The 19,965-nt window shown below is 40.1% G+C and overlaps 1 protein-coding gene across 3 annotated transcripts in view; it reads left to right on the forward strand.

Moving 5' to 3' along the window:
• MYO5B (myosin VB) overlaps nt 1–19,965 on the forward strand; it is a 203,947-nt gene that overhangs the window by 166,972 nt on the left and 17,010 nt on the right. For 2 of the 3 annotated variants that reach the window (XM_063453852.1, XM_063453851.1), the window contains exons 22-29: nt 585–821; nt 9,463–9,547; nt 10,611–10,753; nt 13,462–13,581; nt 13,851–13,991; nt 14,956–15,021; nt 17,797–18,033; nt 18,863–18,951. In XM_063453852.1, coding sequence (XP_063309922.1) covers nt 585–821; nt 9,463–9,547; nt 10,611–10,753; nt 13,462–13,581; nt 13,851–13,991; nt 14,956–15,021; nt 17,797–18,033; nt 18,863–18,951 — 1,118 coding nt within the window. Of the gene's footprint in view, nt 1–584; nt 822–9,462; nt 9,548–10,610; nt 10,754–13,458; nt 13,582–13,850; nt 13,992–14,955; nt 15,022–17,796; nt 18,034–18,862; nt 18,952–19,965 lie in introns of all 3 variants that reach the window. The other variant, XM_063453850.1, reaches the window with a different exon arrangement.

Genomic DNA, 19,965 nt, shown 5'->3' on the forward strand with positions numbered 1-19,965 from the left:
TAAACAGAAACAAAAGGGATTTAACTCCTAAATGGCAGTGAATTAAGCAGCAAAACTTCAGAGGCATGATCTATACATAAAAAACTGCTCTATTAAGCGAAAGTTGTTTTGGTGATTATAGTGTCCCTTTAGTTTAAAGCACAATTGTCGTCACTGAAATTTTTCACAACCCAATAGCTAACTAATTTCTGAACATGGCAAACCGAGATATTGTGAGTTATCAATGTTCATTAGGAATGGTTTTTATTATTTCAAGTATGTTCAGATAATATATTAGTTATATAATAACTGTAGTTGTAAACATATCATAGTTTTTTTAATAGAATACTCTGATATAATTTTTGTTGTCATTCCATTAATTTTTTTATTAAAAACTTGGAAATTATTGGATTTCTGCTCAGCATTATATTTGTAGGTGGAAATTATTATTCCGTAAGGGCAGGACAGTCTACGTGTTTTGTGGTACATGCGATAGGTACATTCAGAGGTGTACATTGTCCTGCAAATCACAGCGGTAGCTAAACATGATTTGCCACTCTGAGTCTTTCCTGTTTGTAATGAGCCCTGTCTGTGTTTTTGTCTAGAACAAAGACTATAAGGAGATAAAAGAGCAGCTAGCAACCACAGCCTTAACGCATGCAGTGGAGGTGGAAAAGCTACAGAAAGAACTGGAGAAACAACGGCAGAGCCGGCCGGATGACAACCAGCTCGCCGTGTTACAGGAGGAGATAGAGAGTCTGAAAGCTGAACTTGCTAAGACCTTGGATGAAAGGAAGATCATAGAGGATACATACACCAGCGAAAAGCAGCAACTACAACAGGTATGTCAAATAAACATCAAGCAAATACTATTACAGCATCCATCCAGGTAAGACCATTGTCTATAGACTAAGACAACCACCTTATTTTGTGGTGGGTCATTTGCAAAGTTTGTGCTTGAATGGGGCAGGGGTAGAGTTAGAACGAAGTCTCAGAGTCTTGGGTTGTAGAAGCAGTGTTCTCCTATGAGACCAGCTCACTTCTGCTGTATACTGGCGCCCTCTGTCTCTAACAGAATGCAACTTCAACAACAAACATGAATAAGACATGCTGCTGGCATTGCAATTATCCTAGAACTCCGTCTAGCAAACTGAGGTGCATTCATGGTGTGGAATGTTCTGTTAAAATGTTGATAAAGGGAATAAAGAAAAACTGAGAACTTCTTTGTTCTAGAGTTCCAAGTTTAGATCACATTAGTAGAGTTGGAAAAGTTCTTCAACCCAACTATGTTACCAGGTTTTCTATTATGGGTTAACTGTTGCAATTTGATTGTCCCAATTTGGTTATCCAATTACTATTTAGTGAATAAACACCTAAACGTGTTCAGAAGATTTCTTCATTCTTGCCGTCCTGCATTCCTCAGAGCCACACATTGTCAACAATGAAAGCCTTTATTCTCCTGCCCAGCAACAGCGGTTAATCTAGAAGCGACTGTAAGTAAATCCACAGCAAGGATCAGAGGATAGTGATCATGCTGTTCTTAAAGACATCTCAACTATAAATCTGAAACTGGTCTCAAACACAGAGACTTATTTTAACATGTTGATGGAAAAGCATATCTAACTAATTAGCAAATAGACAGAGCAGTATATAGCAATAGTATATACATCTTACGGCTGATGGGGAAAAAGGCTCAGTCTCTGGAAGATGCCACAGTTTTGTGCATGGGACCATGGCTACAAATACAGCACTGATATTTGCTCCTGGCCGATAAAGTACCAGCAGCTGAAGGGGACCGGCCGGAAGACGATGGTGGCGGCTACGAGGAACAGTTTCAGGTCAGCAAAAAATAACTTTCATTGCCCCATTTGGCCATTGCACTGGAAGTGGAGTATACAGCCATTTTGTGTTATGGTGGCTTTATTGCGACATCAAAGTAACAAGGCAATGTTTAGCACTAAATGTGTTTTTGTCTAGTCATAAATTCAATTGTATACATTATACAAAGTGTTATATACACCGATCAGCCAAAACATTAAAGCCACCTGCCTAATATTGTTTAGGTCTCCCTCGTGCTGCCAAAACAGCTTATATGCTTTGAGGTATGGGCTCAACAAGACCTCTGAATGTGTCCTGTGGTATCTGGCACCAAGACATTAGCAGCAGATCCTGCAAGTTTCAAGGTGTGGACCTGCATGGATCAGATGTCTTGTTCTAGCACATCTCATGGATACTGAATCTGATTGAGATCTGGGGAATTTGGAGGCCAAGGCTCTGTCATGTTCCTAAATCCAATCCTGAACAATTTTTGCAGTGTAGCAGGGTGCATAATCCTGCTTAAAAATTGCGATGTTCTGACACCTTACTATCATGGCCAGCATTACGCTTTTCAGCAATTTGAGCTACAATTGCCCTTCTGTGTGATTGGAGCAGGTGGACTAGCTTTCACTCCCCACGTGCATCCATGAGCCTTGAACAGTGTATTTAATTACAACTTGTAATAGCATGTAATAGCCTATCATATATTATATATAATAATATATCACCCTGCGTTATTTTTTAAAAAGTGATCAATTTGAACAGAAATTAAATTCATTTATACATTGTATATTCCTAAATGCTTAAATAACTGGAATATCTGTAGTGTTTCTCTGAAGAAAATCAAAACATCTCTATTTTATTGTGTGTGTAAGTGAGGGTGGTTTGGTGAAACAGGGGCCCTATGCTCCAGCACCCTATCCTCCAGCACCATCACCAATAATTGGAGGAAACATTGGGAGTGATACATACCATCATTTTATGCAAACTGGAAGTGTTGCAGTCGCCATCTGTGGTCTTTGCAAAAACACCTTCTCTAATTAATAGCACTTCAGAAGGTATTATATTATCTAGTGAAAATTAAGCTGTATGGAAGGAACCAATATATTAGATATGCATTAGGCTTCAAAACCTGCTCAAATCCAAAGAATGGCCTGACTCTTCCTCCACTTTAGTCCACATATCCCAAGGACCACATTGTTCACAATCTCTCTCTTCCCTTTTAAAAAAGATCCCAAATTCTGTTCTTAGTATAGAACCACGGGCTGTCCAGGCAACTGTTTTCAAGTGATAACAATCCAGGAGTGGCTTCACTGGCTCAGAGTCTCACTCACTTTTTCAGGAACAACACCAGAAGTGCCGAAAGTTACCTAGCCCTATATCACTATGTAATGTCAGCCAGACTAAGATAGACAGTCTTACACACAGCGCTCGATTAGTGGAACTTTATATACGGTCTCACCAGCTGAAGGATTACACCATTACAGGATACATAAAAACCCAAAGCCAAAAAAAAAAAAAAAAAACAAAGCCTTCCAGTAAATTACTTTTTAAAGTTAGGATTCAATGCTTTCCTATGGATAAATTTGCCCTATTGCTGAAGGCTATTATTTCTGCATACGTATATCTGGCAAGAAATTGCATTGCAGAATATATATTTAATGTCCCAAAAACAAAATGCATTTCCATCTCAAACGCCTGGATGACCCCCCCCCCCACCCCCCACCCCCCTGTGCACAATTACTTTAGAACCATTACTTTCCAAACATTGTCAAGCTACCAATCTAATTAATTACAATGAGGTAAGTATTATAGTTTGAAGTCTGTAATTATATATATATATATATCTAAACACACATGATTTATTCTCTTGAAAGTTCTTTGAACTTTGTATTAATTAACCATGGTAACCAGCCGTGCTATAAATCATTATTAACATGCTACAACGTACCAGTAGGACTGGCTTCCCTTGCAATCTCCCGAGCAGCATCACTGCCCATCTTAAAAATCTTACAATGAGTGCACTTCAATAGACAAGGAATGTAGATACGAAGCACAGAGGTTGTTCTACAACCAATTGGGTATCAGGACATAACATAGACAATAAGCTCGTTAATAAACCTTTCAAAACTTTGTTTCAGTCATGAGTTGCACTTTTTTATTTTTTATTCTTTTTTTTTTTGCACCGTCAGACAGGTAGTATATCAATAGAGAGGGCTTCCGCAGAAGCCAAATTACTAACTGTTTGCATAGGTTGGGTTACAGAAAGGAAGGTTGGATAGTTAGTAGGTAGTACATACAGTGTTGTTGTTACACTTGGTGGCTTGTGCAAAAGCCATCAATCACAGTGGGGTCACACGCTGTCTGGCAGAGTTTTTGGTTTTAAGTATTGTGGATATGACAGCATGTCTCGTTGTTTGCACGTCGGATGACCGGGGTTAACTGTTTTGGCCGTGTGTGTCCGGGGTTTTCAGCGGTTGGTGTAATCTTCCCATGGTTCCCAGGTTTTGAGGAATAGCTGATAAGTGATGAGTTGCACTTTTAAATAACAAATGACCTGTTTCTTAGCTATACTTATACTGTGTGTTTATGTTTATACCTTACCTGAACAAATGTCAATTTATGTCTCTAATTTTGCTAATTTGCCTTAAATGTTTGTACCAATACATTCTTTTTTTGTGTGAAGTTAAATAGTACAAAACATCCAACTTCGATTTAAAAAAAAAATTGATTTTTTTAAAATAATTTAAGCATAAAACTTGAAACTACTATCTGCCCCCCAGCCCCTCGGTGTTTCTCTTTGTCCCCCCAGCCCCTCTGTGTATCTCTTTGTCCCCCTGGTCCCCCTGTATGTCTCTTTGTCCCCCCAGCCTCTCTGTGTATCTCTTTGTCCCCCCAGCCCCTCTGTGTATCTCTTTGTCCCCCTAGTCCCCCTGTATGTCTATTTGTACCCTTTCTGTATATCTTTTGTGCCCCAGCCTCTGCTGTGTGTCTTTGTCCCCCTGGCTTCCCTGTATGTCTCTTTTTCCCCTTTAGCGCATCTCTTTGTTCCCCCAGCCACAGACACTCTGTCTCTCTTTACCCCTAGCCCTTCTGTGTGTCTCTTTGTCCCCTAGCCCTCTGTATGTCTATTTGTCCCTCGCAGCTCTCTGTGTGTCTCATGTACCTTCATGTAGCGTGTTTGGGTGGCCTGCGGTATAGGTTCTTTGGTTTCCTCTACCCAATCTGACAGGAAGCTGTTCAGTGCTCTCAGTGAGCAGGTTCCTGTCAGACCGGGCAGATGATACAAAAGATCCACTACCACGGTCTGCTCAGACACAATACATGCAGTGGGCAGCAGGATGGGGAGTTGCTGGCCCTAAGCAAGGTGAAAGAATGATTACATGTCTTTTGAAATACCATCAGGGTTGTTTTCTAAAGTGAGAATTCAAAGTGAAATTCTAAGGGAATTTCCAATTTAAGGCCAAAGTAGTAGAACTGAAAGCATAGCTGACTTAACATTATAAGCACCAACACCACTTAATCTCATTGAAGTGGTCTAGGTGCACTTTTCCATTGTCCCCTTTATATTGCATGGTTAAGACTGCCTCTAGTGGCTGTCTTCCAAATGCAATGCTTTCTTATAGGGAAGGTCTATTGCAATTCCCCCTTGGCCCCAGGGGTGAATCTAGAGCTTAAATTCTGGAGGGGCACTGGTAGTGGACTGTAGTGGGGTGAAATGGGCTGTAATGGGGAAACAGTGGCTGTAATTGAGAAGTTATGGGCTAGTAGCTCTTTAGGGGGACAGGGGCTGTAGTGGGGGGGATAGCGGCTGTAGTGGGGGATAGGGACTGTAGTGGGGGTAAGAATTGTAGTTAGGGGCTGAAGTAAGGGGCATTAGTAGGGGTGTAAGGGGCTGTAGTAGGGTTGTTAAGGGCCGTAGTAAGAAGTAAGGGGCTTTAGTAGGGAAGGTCAAGGGCTGTAGTCAGGGGCTTTAGTAGAGGAAGTTAGGGGCTGTAGTAAGGGGCTTTAGTAGAGGAGGTTAGGGGCTGTAGTAAGGGGCTTTAGTAGAGGAGGTTAGGGGCTGTAGTAAGGGGCTTTAGTAGAGGAGGTTAGGGGCTGTAGTAAGGTGTAAGGAACGTAAGGGGCTGTAGTGGGGGGTTAGGTGTGTAGTAAGGGGCTTTAGTAGGGGATGTAGTAAAAAGTAAGGGGCTTTAGTAGGGGGTTACAGGCTGTAGTGGGGGTTTGGGGTGTAGTAAGGTGTAAGGGGGTTTAATAGGGGTGTTAGGGGCAGTAGTGGGGGTTTAGATGTGGAGTAAGGGGCTTTAGAAGGGAGGTTAGGGGCTGTAGTGGGGCAATTAGGGGTGTAGTAAGAGACTTTAGTAGGGGAGGTTAGGGGCTGCAGTAAAAGTAAGGGGCTTTAGTAGGGGGTTAGGGGCTGTAGTGGAGATTTAGGGGTGTAGTAAGTCAGAAAGGGGCTTTAGTAGGAGTGTTAGGGGCTGTAATGGGGAGTTAGGGGTGTAGTAAGGAGTAAGGGGCTTTAGTAGGAGTGTTAGGGGCTGTAGTGGGGGGTTAGGAGTGTAGTAAAGAGACAGGGGCTTTATTAGGGGAGGTTAGGGCTCCAGTGGATGGTAAGGGGTGTATTAGGGGCTGCAGAAAGAAATTGTGTATGCCCCCCACCCTGAGGCTTACCTTGGGTCAGGGAGGGGGGAAGCCTGTTTCCTGTTGCTCTGGTAGGAGATGTGCTGTTTTGCCTGCACCCCCAGTGGGTGCTGACAGGGCCGGCCTTAGGCAATTAGGTGCCCTGTGCGAAAAGTCTTCACGGCGCCCCACCCCCCACCAAGTTGCCTGAATGTAGTAACACACACAGGCACCTGGGACGTGTGTATCGCGAGGCAAACAAGGCATCTGCCTTGGGTGGCACTTTGCAGGGGGCGGCAAAAAAGCCGCCCCAAAATGCCCAGGCAGATCCCTTGCTTGCCTCGCGTCCTGGAGGGCTCAAGAGCTGGCCGGCTGGCCACTTTTGAGCCCCCCTGAGGCTGGCAGCAGGCAGCGAAGGAGCATACTCATCTGAGCTCTTCATGCTCAGCTCCCTTCCGCGCCGCATAATGAAGCCGGGAGCTGGAATATGACCTCAGTCTGGCTCCCGGCAACACTAAGCGCTGCCTGCTCAGCCTGTGCGCCCCCTGTCTGCCTGCTCAGCAGCCACACTGGAGTGCAGGTAAGAAATCCACTCCAGCTCTCCCAGGGAGGCTGGGTGGATTTAAAATAAAATTAAAAAAATATTAGTTTGTGAGTGTTAGTGGAAATGTGTGTGTGTGTGTGTGTGTGTGTGTGTCTGTGAGTGTGTATGCCTAAGTGAATGTGTGTGTGTCTGTGAGTGAATGTGTGTGTGTGTGTCTGTAAGTGAATATGCAGCTCATAACATTTATAGCAGCTCATTAGTCATTTCCTGGAACCATCCAATAAGATTAATCTACCATGTTCTATAAGCAGAATTTTAACTTGCCTAAACAGATATTTTATCTTATTTTAGAGCAAATCAATACACCTGGATAAATATCACAATATGCTAACATGTGATATGTCACATTAAATACATAATTGATCTTTTCCCATCTGCAGATTGGGATGTCATAATTATATATTCTTTAGTAACTAAGATTTCTAAATATCGAAATCTAATCGTGATTTATCCAGTCATATATCATGCTATTAGAAAATTTTAATTAATTTAGATTAATTAAATGAAGCCAGTATAATTACCAGTTGAGTAGATATTTTCACCAGATTAGTAGGTATTCTCAGGAATTTGAATGTCATGGGTCTCTTTCTCTGTCTCCTGACTTAGCCTGCTTCCAACTCTTTGCCCCCGACTGCTCACTCTCTTGCTTTCTCTGCATATCTCTCTCTTCCCTTTGTCTTAACTTTTAAAGGAAAAATCCACTAGGTGATAGACCAATAGAAACACTGGGTGTGTGGTTACCTTCCAGATAACAATTTAAGTATTTGGTCTATAGAGGGCAGTCTCGTCCCACTAAACATACCTATACAGGAAAGAGTTAACTTTTCCTGGTGGCTATTTTGACGTAATTTAGCTTATCTTTATGGTTATTCATAATTTAAGTTTTCTGTCAGTTCAAAAGAGTTTCTTTGGGCTTTCTTCAGACTATGTGTCTCCAATTCCTGCCATAATTTCTAATATGACAGTTCGTAAACTTAGTCTCACCTTTCACTACAATGGAAATCTTGTGAAATTTAGAAAGTAAAATTAATTACTAAGTCTTATCTGGTCACTGATGTCTGGCTTTCTTGTGTGAAGCTAACATTAAGAAGAGTATTCCATCCCCCTTCTCTGTTAGACTCATTGTATCACTCGGTTTGTTTATATAATACATTCCTTAGCTTCTGGCAAAGTGTTTGTTTTACAGAAAGGATAGAAATTTTGTGTTTCTTACATTTTAATTTCTATCATAGCACAAAATGTCTGCCGATATAAATATCCTGACACACACACAGACAGACAGTCACATACACACACAGACAGGCAGTCACACACAGACAGGCAGTCACACACACACACACAGACAGGCAGTCACACACACACACACACAGGCAGGCAGTCACACACACACAGTCACACACACAGACAGACAGTTACACACAGACAGACACAAACAGGCAGTCAGACAGTCACACACACACACACACACACACAGGCAGTCACACACACAAGCAGGCAGTCACAGTCACACACACACAGACAGGCAGTCACACACACAGACAGACAGTCACACACACACACTTACCTCTTTCCAGTGGATGCAGTTGGCTGATGGGGAAGCAGGGACTCCTTCCCTTTTCCTGTGCAGCAGGGGCTTCGGGAGGTATTAGCCCCGCGTCTGCCTCGCGATAAGCTCCGCCCCTGCCGCTTGGTAAGCCCTGCCCCCTCTGCCGCGATTTTCTTTCTTTTTTTTTAATAGACTCTGCTTAAGCTCCCCTGTCAGCCGGCCATGTGCGAGCTGTGTCGGCCACAGGGCGCCCCTGCTCCATGGCGCCCTGTGCGACCGCACAGCTCGCACACCCCTAAGGCCAGCCCACACTTCCTTCCAGCAGCCTCTGGGGAAAGGATCAGTGTAAGGGGCGGTGCCTAAACAGGGGTGGAGCCGATTGCGAGGAGGTGGTGACTGGTGCTGCCAATGCGCTTCTATCTACAGGGTAACAGCGAAGCAGCACCATCGGAAGCCCTCTCATCGTGCTGCACTCTAATCTGGGGAGGCAATTGCCCCGTCCCCCCCCCCCCCCGGATCCGCCACTGCTTGGCCCTGACATTGGAGGAGGTGGAGACACTGGAATAAGGAGAGTGTAAAAAGGGTTTTTAACCCTCTATTTGCCATTGCTGGGGAGGGCAGGGGAACACTTTAGTGTTAGGAATAAAGCTATATATTTCTGACACTAAAATGTTTCTTTAAATGTAAAATTCACCTTGAATTCTCACTTTAGTGAATAGCTCTGTAAGCTGGGGCTTTGGTCAGTTAGAAATTTTTTTTTTCCTTTTAATAAATGGGAATGTATTTCCTAAGTCTGACACAGCCGCTAAGTACCCTATCCAACCGAATGCTTGATCTTCTGAGACTGTTCCTTTTATAGACTGAGTGTTTCAACGTTGCTTGTTTTTATCTCTAGCGAATATCAGACCTGGAAGATGAGAATGCTCACTTAAAAGAAGAAAAAGAAGAACTCAACAGTAAAATCATTTTGCGTTCAGAAGGTGAATACATCGGTCAATGTGGTCAATTAGACTCCATTGTCTTAGCAGCAGAAATGCTTATGATATTTTTAAGGAATTATAACAAATATAAAATCTGTTTATTTTCCTTAACATTCTAACTACAACTATTACTCACTACTAGAGCATCCTGGCTCTGATAGGATAGCTTTATTAGACATTGCTGCCCCCTGTGAGTACATTTTGGAACTACAGGTAATAACATATTTTCATAGAAAATACCAAAATGATACTGCACTCAATTTTATAGAAAAAGGTTGGTTTATTGACACAACATAGAAGTATAGGAAAGCGTGCTAATCTATAAATACTTCTGGTGATTTGGCACTAAGCAATTCAAGTAATGTTTTGCACTTTAAATATGGTGGACTAGTTATGTATATTACGATATATATATATATATCTTTACAAAGGATAGATTAGCACTCTTTCCTATACTTCTATGTTGTGTAAATAAACCAACCTTTTTTTATTTTGCTATAAAATTAAGTGCAGTATCATTTTGGTATTTTCTATTATTATATTGTGGGTCTTTAGAGGTGACCCAGATACCTGCACCTAAGGTGATTGATTGCAAGTACTTTTTTATGTTTTGATTAACATATTTTCCCAGTTTCACCATGGCATATCATAAACATCATCATCACCATCATAAACCTTCTTAATTCTACAAGGTATGTCATGTATCAATTTAGTTCATAATGTAAGCTGCAGCTAAGCTATATAGTTTGGAGATGTGAATTTAATATCAGAGTAACTTTGTTTTATACAATCCACTGGAAGGAACTTGGCTTTGATTTGCTTATCTATTAGTTACATATTAATAATTAGAGTGAATGTATAACCCTCCAGGTTTCCTCAAACTAGTAGACTATGACCGGTAAGTGTGGTCAAAACCTTATTATTCTCCCTTGTGTGTCTCTTTCTCCTCTATACACTTTCTGAAGCAAGAATCAAAATTTGTTTTCCAAAAACAATACAATCCCGAGAAATAGTGGAAATAATGTCATTTTTTTTTCAAATGTACTTTTCCTTGTCTTTTAAGATGAGTCTTCTCAAAGCGTAGTTAAGGAAACCGCGCAAAAAGAGCTTGAGGAGGAGAGGTCTCGTCACCAGAACCTCGTCAAGGAGTATACAAGGCTGGAGCAGCGATATGACAACCTGAAAGAGGAGGTGACCATCATCAAGGTATGGAAACCACCTGCCCTTATTATGTTTACGTTGTGCTTTATAATTGTGGGTGTATCTTTTATCTCTTATCCCTTAACTGGGGGCATTCATGATGACATCAGCGTATTCGTTAAGTCCTAATAGGCGTAGGGGGGCAGCAGTAAAAATGAGATGCAAAGAAAGAAAATATCATCTTAGGACTTATTAGTTAGTAGTGTTAGCTACACATTACACATCTTTGTGGAGGTAAATTAGTACCTGACTAATGATAGACTTTAATTAATAGACTACTCTATCCTAATTCTCCTCGACCTTTCTGCTGCGTTTGACACTGTTGATCATCAACAGCTTCTTCTCATCCTCCATAATCTCAGTCTACGAGATACCGCTCTCTCCTGGTGCTCTTCCTACCTTTCCCAGCGCTCTTTCAGTGTTTCTTTCTTGAGCTCTGCCTCTTCTCCCCAATCCCTCTCTGTTGGTGTTCCCCAAGGGTCTCAATCTACACTACACTTGGTCAACTCATCAGCTCCTTCGACTTCCAGTATAATTTCTATGCGGATGACATGAACATTTATCTGTCCTCCCCTGATTTCTCACCACCCCTCTTGACTAGTGTCTCTGACTGCCTCTCTGCTATTTCCAGCTGGATGGCTGCTCATTTTCTTTAAACTGAACCTGTCCAAAACAGAACTTCTGGTCTTCCCTCCCTCAAGTGTTGCTACTCCCTTGTCTGTGACCCTCCAAGTCAATGGCGCTGCCACCCGCTCTACCTCTAAGGCTCGCTGCCTAGGTGTTCTAGTTGACTCAGACCTCTCCTTCACCCCTCATGTCCAATCAATCACCAAATCTTGCCGCTTCCATTTTAAAAATATTGCATGCATCCGACCCTATTTAACGCCTGATACGGCTAGGGTGCTTGTCCAGGCCGCTGTCCTCTCTCGCCTTGACTACTGTAATCCGCATCCAAGTGGTCTTACGTGTTCCCAACTTGCCCCGTTACAGTGTATACTGAATGCGGCGTCAAGGCTCATCCTCCTGTCTACCCATACCTCCCACGCCTCCCCCCTTTGTCAGTCCCTACATTGGCTTCCCGTAAGATATAGGACTCAATTTAAGATCCTGATACTTGCTTACAAATCTCTACACAATGCTGCTCTGACCTACTTATTCTCACTAATACACAAATATGTCCCATCTAGGCCCCTACGCTCTGCCGGAGACCTAAGTCTAACCTCTGTTCCTACTCCTACCTCTGACGCTCACCTTAAAGACTTCTCTAGGGCTGCACCATTCCTATGAAACGCCCTTCCCCTCTCTGTTAGACTTCCACCCAATCTCCACTCCTTCAAAAAATCTTTGAAAACTTACTTGTTTTGGAAAGCATATCAATTAAACTGTGAACAGCTTTCCCTCCCGGCACCCTGATTCCTCTCCTGAAACTGTCATTGAAACAAAACTAGAAGCCCTCAATGAACACTATCCTACCAATCTACTTTTCTACCCCACCCTTACCTTTTGTGTCACTATACCCCACTCACTCTAGCATTTAAGCTCATTGAGCATGGCCCTCAATCCCTCTGTTCCTGTGTGTCCAACTTGTCTGGTTACAAATACTTGTCTGTTAGTCCACCCATTGTACAGTGCTACAGAACTTGTTGGCGCTTTATTATTATTAATAATAATAATAATAATAATAATAATAATAATTAATGCCTGACTAAGGATAGCACTAATCTCCTTGTACTAGGACACACAAACAATTTAGTTACGTAGAGGAAAAAAACAAGGTGCAAGTGGATAGTGAGAACCGACAACTGCTCAAATAGCTTGCCCTTCGGTGGGTCCCCACACAGATCTCAAGTTGGTTTTAGCTCATCTTGTACCATTACAGATAGAACCTAAGCCATTTGCATATCAGACTGATCCCACTCAGTCTAGATCCAAACCCCCAGACCATTGTTCCAGCCTTGTTAGGCTTTGTCGGTGAGGAATAGTCAATACCTCTCCAGGCACAGTAAGCATTGTCGGGATTACCTTTTTAACTTAGGGAGAGCAAAAAAGTTTAATAGCATGAGTTAGCGAGTTAGTTAAAGAGACATATATCATATACCTCTGCTAATCTGTATATTATGCATATAACATAATAGAGTATAATATATTGTTACTGGAAATATAAACTAGAATAGGAAAACCACGTTGTTCATTAACATTAAAGTGGCAACTGAAAATGTGTAAATTGGCTCCTCACTTGTGGGAGGTGTTTGAAAGAAATTTATTGCACGATACATCTTATACATGTATAAGAAGATATGTAGGTTCTGGGTGAAATATTGATTTGTGTTCTAGGTTATGCTACTCTGTTTGCGAGCACCCACCTTCTCAGGGTTTATGCAGAGCTGAGAAGCTCAGAGGCTGAGTATTGAGAGTCATGTCAGGCACACGTGTGCATTGCGGAATGCGTTATTTACCGTGTGTTAACCATTTCGATGCTAAGAGTTGTTGATGCACCCACATGCATGGAGTGATCCTCACTATAACCCACCTGACAACCCTCACAGCTTGAATAACACTGCCTCTACCTGTAGAGTAATGAGGTTAGGTGGAGGGTAGGCCTTTCATTGCCTGTAATATTGGTACTTTTTATATGCAGTCCATTTGAACAAGTTCATTTTCGATATCGAGCAGAATTTCCTGAAGAACTTCTCTTTTTTTTTTACATTTAGCAGCAAGCACCAGGACATAGGAGGAATCCATCGAACCAGAGCAGTCTGGAATCAGACTCGAATTACCCATCTATCTCCACGTCTGAGATCGGGGATACTGAGGATGTTATAATGGAGGTGGAGGTAATGATTGGTGCAAGTTAAAATGCACCTTGTAACTCAGTCACCACATGGGACCAGCTCATGTCTGATTGGAATCCCTTCCAGTAATTTGAGCAGAACGTTCAAATGGATGTCAATGGAACCTTGCTATTGAACTCGAGTCTGTGAACATAATACTACTGTACCTTAGATACAATAGTTTGCTGGTTCACTTGCTGATCATGGGGCAGTTTCTTGATGGTTGTCTGTCTGTCTGTTTATAGTGTATGTGTGTGTTTGTATTACTGCAGGAGGCAGGGCTGGAGAAAGCCGCTCTGGATATGACACTATTCCTCAAACTACAGAAAAGAGTGAGAGAGCTCGAGTTAGAGAGAAAGAAGCTACAAAATCAACTGGATAAGAAGGAACAGCAAGAAAATAAAAAATCCCAGGTATATTCCACGAAACATGATCCCTGTAGTTAGCTGTTATATATATTCAGGTTTTCTACCTTCCCTGCTATGATGAGGCCTGTCTGTTATACAATGAGGAGAGCAGGGAGAATAACAGGTAAAGAAAGTAGAAAATAGGATATAGTCACTGAACTACAACTGTGAAAGCTAAAAGTAAAGACAAATTATTTAGAATACAAACACGGAAACTAGCCCTGCACTCAAACACTTAAGGCGGCAACAATAGCTATAGCAATGCTCAAAATTTCCACTAGCCATTGATGAGTGAAAATGTAGCTCTTGCTAGGAGACATTCACCCTTGATGAGTCCAACATGGACCCTTCAGGCTTGCAGCGGTGAGTAACTTTTAAAGTCTGGCTAGTAGCGTAGGACTTGAAATTGGAAGTTTCCGTCCAGATGTAAACCAAACAAAGCATAACCAAAAAAGGTAACTTCTCATATTCACTATGGTAACTCCCTAGGTATATTGATGCAACATGGGTTTTTAGTACCATTTACATGTAAGTCTGAATGTGTGATCCAGTGCTTCTCTACGAGAAGTGTATACAACGTTCAGCGGCACCATGCTGTGCATAATGTCACCGAACGTGAAGACTATCAGTTATTAAAAGCCTTCGATGAGGAAGATCAGTCACACAGTGACAAGTGTGGAAGTCATCCTTAACTCAAGGAGCCATTTAGTTGATGCAAAACAAGCTATACAAATGATGTCAGTAACATTTAGATCACAAATTGATGATTCTGGAAAATATATGGGGTTTTTTGTACTTTTGAGACAACAATGGAAATACTTTTTATTTTTCAACCTTATTCTTGATTAAATCCCTTGTGTAATATAAAGATTAACCTTGATGAACATTTTTTTACTTTTTTACAATATATAAATAATTCTGTTTTAACCATTAAATTCTTTCATCTTAATTGTGTTTTCCTCCTTTACAGGCTATAGAAACAGTAGCAGAGATTAATGCAGACCGTGATACTGATATTGCGTACAACAATTTGAAGGTAAATGAAGCAGTAGAATATAATCTAACATCAATATTTGACAGAGCGGTTACACACTTTTAATGTCACACATTTGCATACACTTCCCTTCTTGTACATATAGAATCAACGTTAGGAATACAAAAATTTATTTCTAATTTTAGAGTGCTTTTATAACTCTTTAGATGCAATTTTGTATTTTCATTTTTTTGATACATTAATATTTTGTTATATATTTTTTATGTAAAAAATTAATCATTTTAAACGTTTATCCAAAATTATTAAATCATTTTAAGTTTATCTAGCAACATTAAAACATGGCTTTTTTTTACAGAAAAATGTGGAGTTAGTTGATAGGATATCTGTTGTATTTATTTATTTTTTGCATTGGCTACTTTAGCCTACAATTTGCAAGTGAATTACCACTCTGGGAGTAATGGCCAATGATTATGATATTGTCTTTCTGCCAAAGTTGCGAGAAGTAAAAGATAGCAAAGCATTACTTTATTCAATAAAACATATAAAACTACTTGCGTTACTCCTTCCAACATTGGAACAAATGTAATTCAGACATGGGGTAGTGGGGGTAGTGGGGGTACGCTGGTAAATTAACTTGCATTGACCATGACTCTCATAACGCATGTCACCCATGTCCAGAAAACGCATCAAGACAATATTTGTGATATGATACCTTTAATGACTTTGATCATTTCCCACTATCATAAAATGTGTCTAATAAACTACCTTTAAATATTGATGAGTAGTTTCGTTGCAATCTAACATAAAACATAGGTAGGTTTTATGCTGGTTTTTCAAACTTGACATCTGAGACACATCAAAGTCTTGGCTTCCCGGGGGTTAAACTCTTTGGGATTTTAAAAAGCCTTGGTCTTCCTCCTGCATCTCTCATGGTTAAACTGCCTGTAGGCTTTGGATCTGGCTGCTAGTGCCCACACCTTTTTATTGGGTTATTTAATTAGAATCAAATATATTCTCTTCACGTTTCCATCACATCCATTCTGGGAGCCATATTAATCTGTCCATGCTTCCTCCTGGGAGTTTTCAAAGGGCATCGTTAGTTATGTAGAACCTAAGTAACTGTCTAGAAGGAGCTGAGGCTTTCTCTCTTCTCGTTACGAAGGTCACACAGATTGATAGCAACTGATTAGACTCTGTGATAGAAGTGTAGTCGCTGTAAGTCTGAGAGGTTTCAGATCTTTTTATGAATGCGACTAATAAGACGTTTTGAGTATTGGGACTCCTTTTTTACTTTGAAAGCTGGAATGTTTAGGCCTTATTTTAAATAATTCACGATTTTGTGGATAGAAGGAATTTGTTGTCTATGTGTTTATTGAAGGCATATATTGTTTATTTTTAACAGCTTGCTGCTCTGTGGAAAGCAGCTGTTCTTGAGATAGTTCCCATGAGCTGCGTTATATATATATATATCGAAATGTACATTCAACTATTGAGAACTGCAGAAATGGGCCATCTGAGGACGTACTGGCAATGGCAAATTATTTCTTAAAAGTTAACTTTTCATGGCTATAAATATACATGTGAACTGTTCAGAGAAACTGCATCTGTCACCATCTGTCACAGACTGCATTGAGGGAACTCATTATGTACAGATGGTTTGTTTTGGGATATATTGAGGTGTCATTATCTAAATTGAGGGAGATCGATCTCAGTTATTCAATAAAGTGAGAATTCAAAGTGAATTTCAAATTTAAATCCAAAATAGCCAATCTGGTCTAAAATTCCCCAAGTCCACTGCTTTCAGTATAGCTTCTTTGGCTTTACTTTTTAAATTTACTCCCCCATCAGAAACAGGAGCAACTTCCTGCCTCTGGAAGCTAGTCCCCTTCTCCTCCAGTCACAGCACTCTTATCGCCCACCTGGAGGATTAGGGGGACTGATTATTTTGTGTGTGTGTTTTGAATTGCTGTCTTTGTGTGTGTAAATAAACTGTGAGTAAATGTAACTCTGGTGTGAGTTTGTGTTTAAGTGATATTATGTTATGCATGTGTCAGTGAGTGTGTGTGTAAATAGCTCTTTATATATTAAATTATATTTATAATATATATTAATATAATTATATATGATACCGCTTTTTTTTGTTTTGTAACTTAAAGTGAAACTGTCAGACAAGTTCACGGTAATGTAAATTAAATCCCACCATTATTATAAATTAAATCCCTACAAATGCATTGAATACATTATCCCAGCGATAGATGAGAAATTCAATGTAAAGTGTATGTTTTAGGCAGTATGTCTATTGATGTATGTATTAGGCACTATGTGTATTGATGTATTTATTGGGCTGTGTGTGCATGGTTGATTGTATGTATGATGTATGATCTTACTAAATATCTCCCTGGTGCATCTCCTTTCCCTAAATGTCTCTTCAGTGTAGTTCGGAGTTTAGTTTATAAACTTTTGAGAGAATCTAGTTACATTCATGAGGATCTCTGCTTTGGGCGACAGGAACCTTGCACGGCCCTGTTAGCCTGAGTGCCTAATATGTCATACCTGGTTTTAGGTTAACGTCATGTCACTGTGAGATGTATGTATTATGTTGTGAAATGATGTGGCTGAGTGTTACCATTTGGGTTACAGAGGTCAATATCTACCACTAAACGAGTGAAATGTCAGAAGACACCTTTATATTCCTATTGCTTGAGGAGACATTTTAATGTCTTTCTCTTGAAATGTTCTCATTCAAGCAATTTTACTGAATACAACCTTCGTTTTTTATTGTGTTAAATTCTCTTCCTATCTTCAATCACTATACAGAGGCAGGAACTGGAATCAGAAAATAAGAAACTTAAAAACGACTTGAATGAGCTTCGGAAGGCCCTTGCAGATGGTGCAAGTGAGACTAACTCGAATGATGAGTCCAGCGGGTATACTTTACTGCTGAACCAGCTAAAAACCGCCAATGAAGAGCTGGAGGTACGAAAGGAAGAGGTTCTCATTCTGCGAAGTCAAATTGTAAATGCGTCTCAGCAAAAGGAGGCAGAAAAAAGTGTGGTAAATATCATTCTCTTCTACTGCTTTTTAGAAAAATTTCCATCTGTTCCCCAAATTATTATATCAAGGGAATTAAGCTGGACAAACCTGGTTTCGAGGGGCACTTGGTTAAAAAACAAAAATGGAGAAACTATTTACTACAAGACCAGTTCTTGTGATAATGACTGAAAAAATAATTACAAATGTTTCAGATAAATAGACAATGTAGACGTTGCCTGTATTACTGTGTTTCCCAATTATAAATATTTCATGTCCAATGATATGTGGAGTTCAACTCTTATTAACCTATTCAATAAGTAGATGTATTTAGAGACTACTAAATTCAGATTACAAGCCCTTTAGATACCGCAGTAACTGAGTTAGTTCACACATAGGAATATCCCCCTAATATGTTATGGAATTTTCCACTGTATATGTTATTTAACATTTACCTTATTATCACTATTAATTCATTTTATTTTTCTATGTATCAAGTCTAAATAAGGTTGTGATAAGTAATATTTTCATGTTTTTTTTTTTTTTCATTTTGGAGGCCATTCACTTTTGTTGTCCGTTGAGGTACACTTTTTGTCATTTTATTAAGTTTAATGTTGGGTGCATAAGGTTTTGCCTGGGTTGGCCACTTAGGTCTTATCTTCTAACTATTCACAAGACAAGCATGAATAGACTGGTAAAAAAAGAAATTGATCAATGGTTGTATGGTTGGACAGTGTTAAATTGTAATGTAGATGTTACGTTGAGACACTTGAAACACTTGAAACACAAAAGCAAGAAGAAGTCTAGTTTTCAATATTGTTACTTAATACCAAGGTGATTTCTTTTCATACAGGATTCAGAAGCAAGCTGGGCTAACAGCAATCGTGAAATGGATCAAGATGATGCTATTGAGGCTTATCATGGCGTCTGTGAAACAAACAGGTAACCACATGTCAGACATACTGTGCCCCATTTATAGCATGCATTGTTATATATGAATGCATGTATTGCTTATACTGTATATCCAGAAGCTACAGAGCTGGAGGAGATCTAATTTATCACTCCAGAAGTAATGGACTACATCTCCCATGATGCTCTAATATCCAAATGCTGGCAAAGCATTGTCCACAACATCTGCAATGCTGACGTTTGCCTAACCCTGGCCTAAGGAGCATTGAAATATAAGAAAACCCTTCATTTTCAGAAATTAGTGATTTGATACTGCCCATTATATTGCCCATTACCAAGGAGGACTGAGTTTGATAGTTTTCAGGATAGAGCTGGCCTTTCATAATGAGTCCAGTAATTGTACTGCATCAGTTCTAGCCAATCAGCAGTGTACCAAACATTGATATTAAGGGAAAGATCCCTATGAGTTCTAAAGCTCGTGGTCTTTGAACAGTTAGAGAATTGAAGTCTAAAAGGCTGAATGCTAAAGAAAAAATAATCTATAGTTCAATTCATTTTGTCAATAAAAAAGGCATAGAAAATGGTGTTTACGATTTATTTTCTCCCCAAATCCCTGTGTTTGTGCAACTAAAAGAAAGAAAAACAAAAACGCTTCTGTTTTACCTAAATTAGGTGGAAATAAAGTAATCCTCAATAATAAATTCAATGATAATATACCTGGAACAGCATGACACTTATGAACTGAACATTACTTGCAACGTTTGCACAATATTCCTGTGTTTCTGTATTTCAGAGTACAATAGCATCTACATTGTCTTGCATCACAATGCTGGCATTTATTTTTCCACATGTTACATTGTTTCTGCACTATTTCCAGTTTTATAATGTCCTCCTATAAAACAAACTGCTCTTGCAGTTAACTTGTATAAAAGGCTATTTAATGTAGAACCTGCCTTCTGACTCTCCTTGTGACCCTTGCCTCCTGTCGTTCCTAAACTTTGCTCTCTGTATTCTGCTCTGAATTTTTCTTGTCTTCTTTCTTGCCAA

The sequence above is a fragment of the Pelobates fuscus genome, chromosome 5 (assembly GCF_036172605.1).
Source record: "Pelobates fuscus isolate aPelFus1 chromosome 5, aPelFus1.pri, whole genome shotgun sequence".
Taxonomy (NCBI): Eukaryota; Metazoa; Chordata; class Amphibia; order Anura; family Pelobatidae; genus Pelobates; species Pelobates fuscus.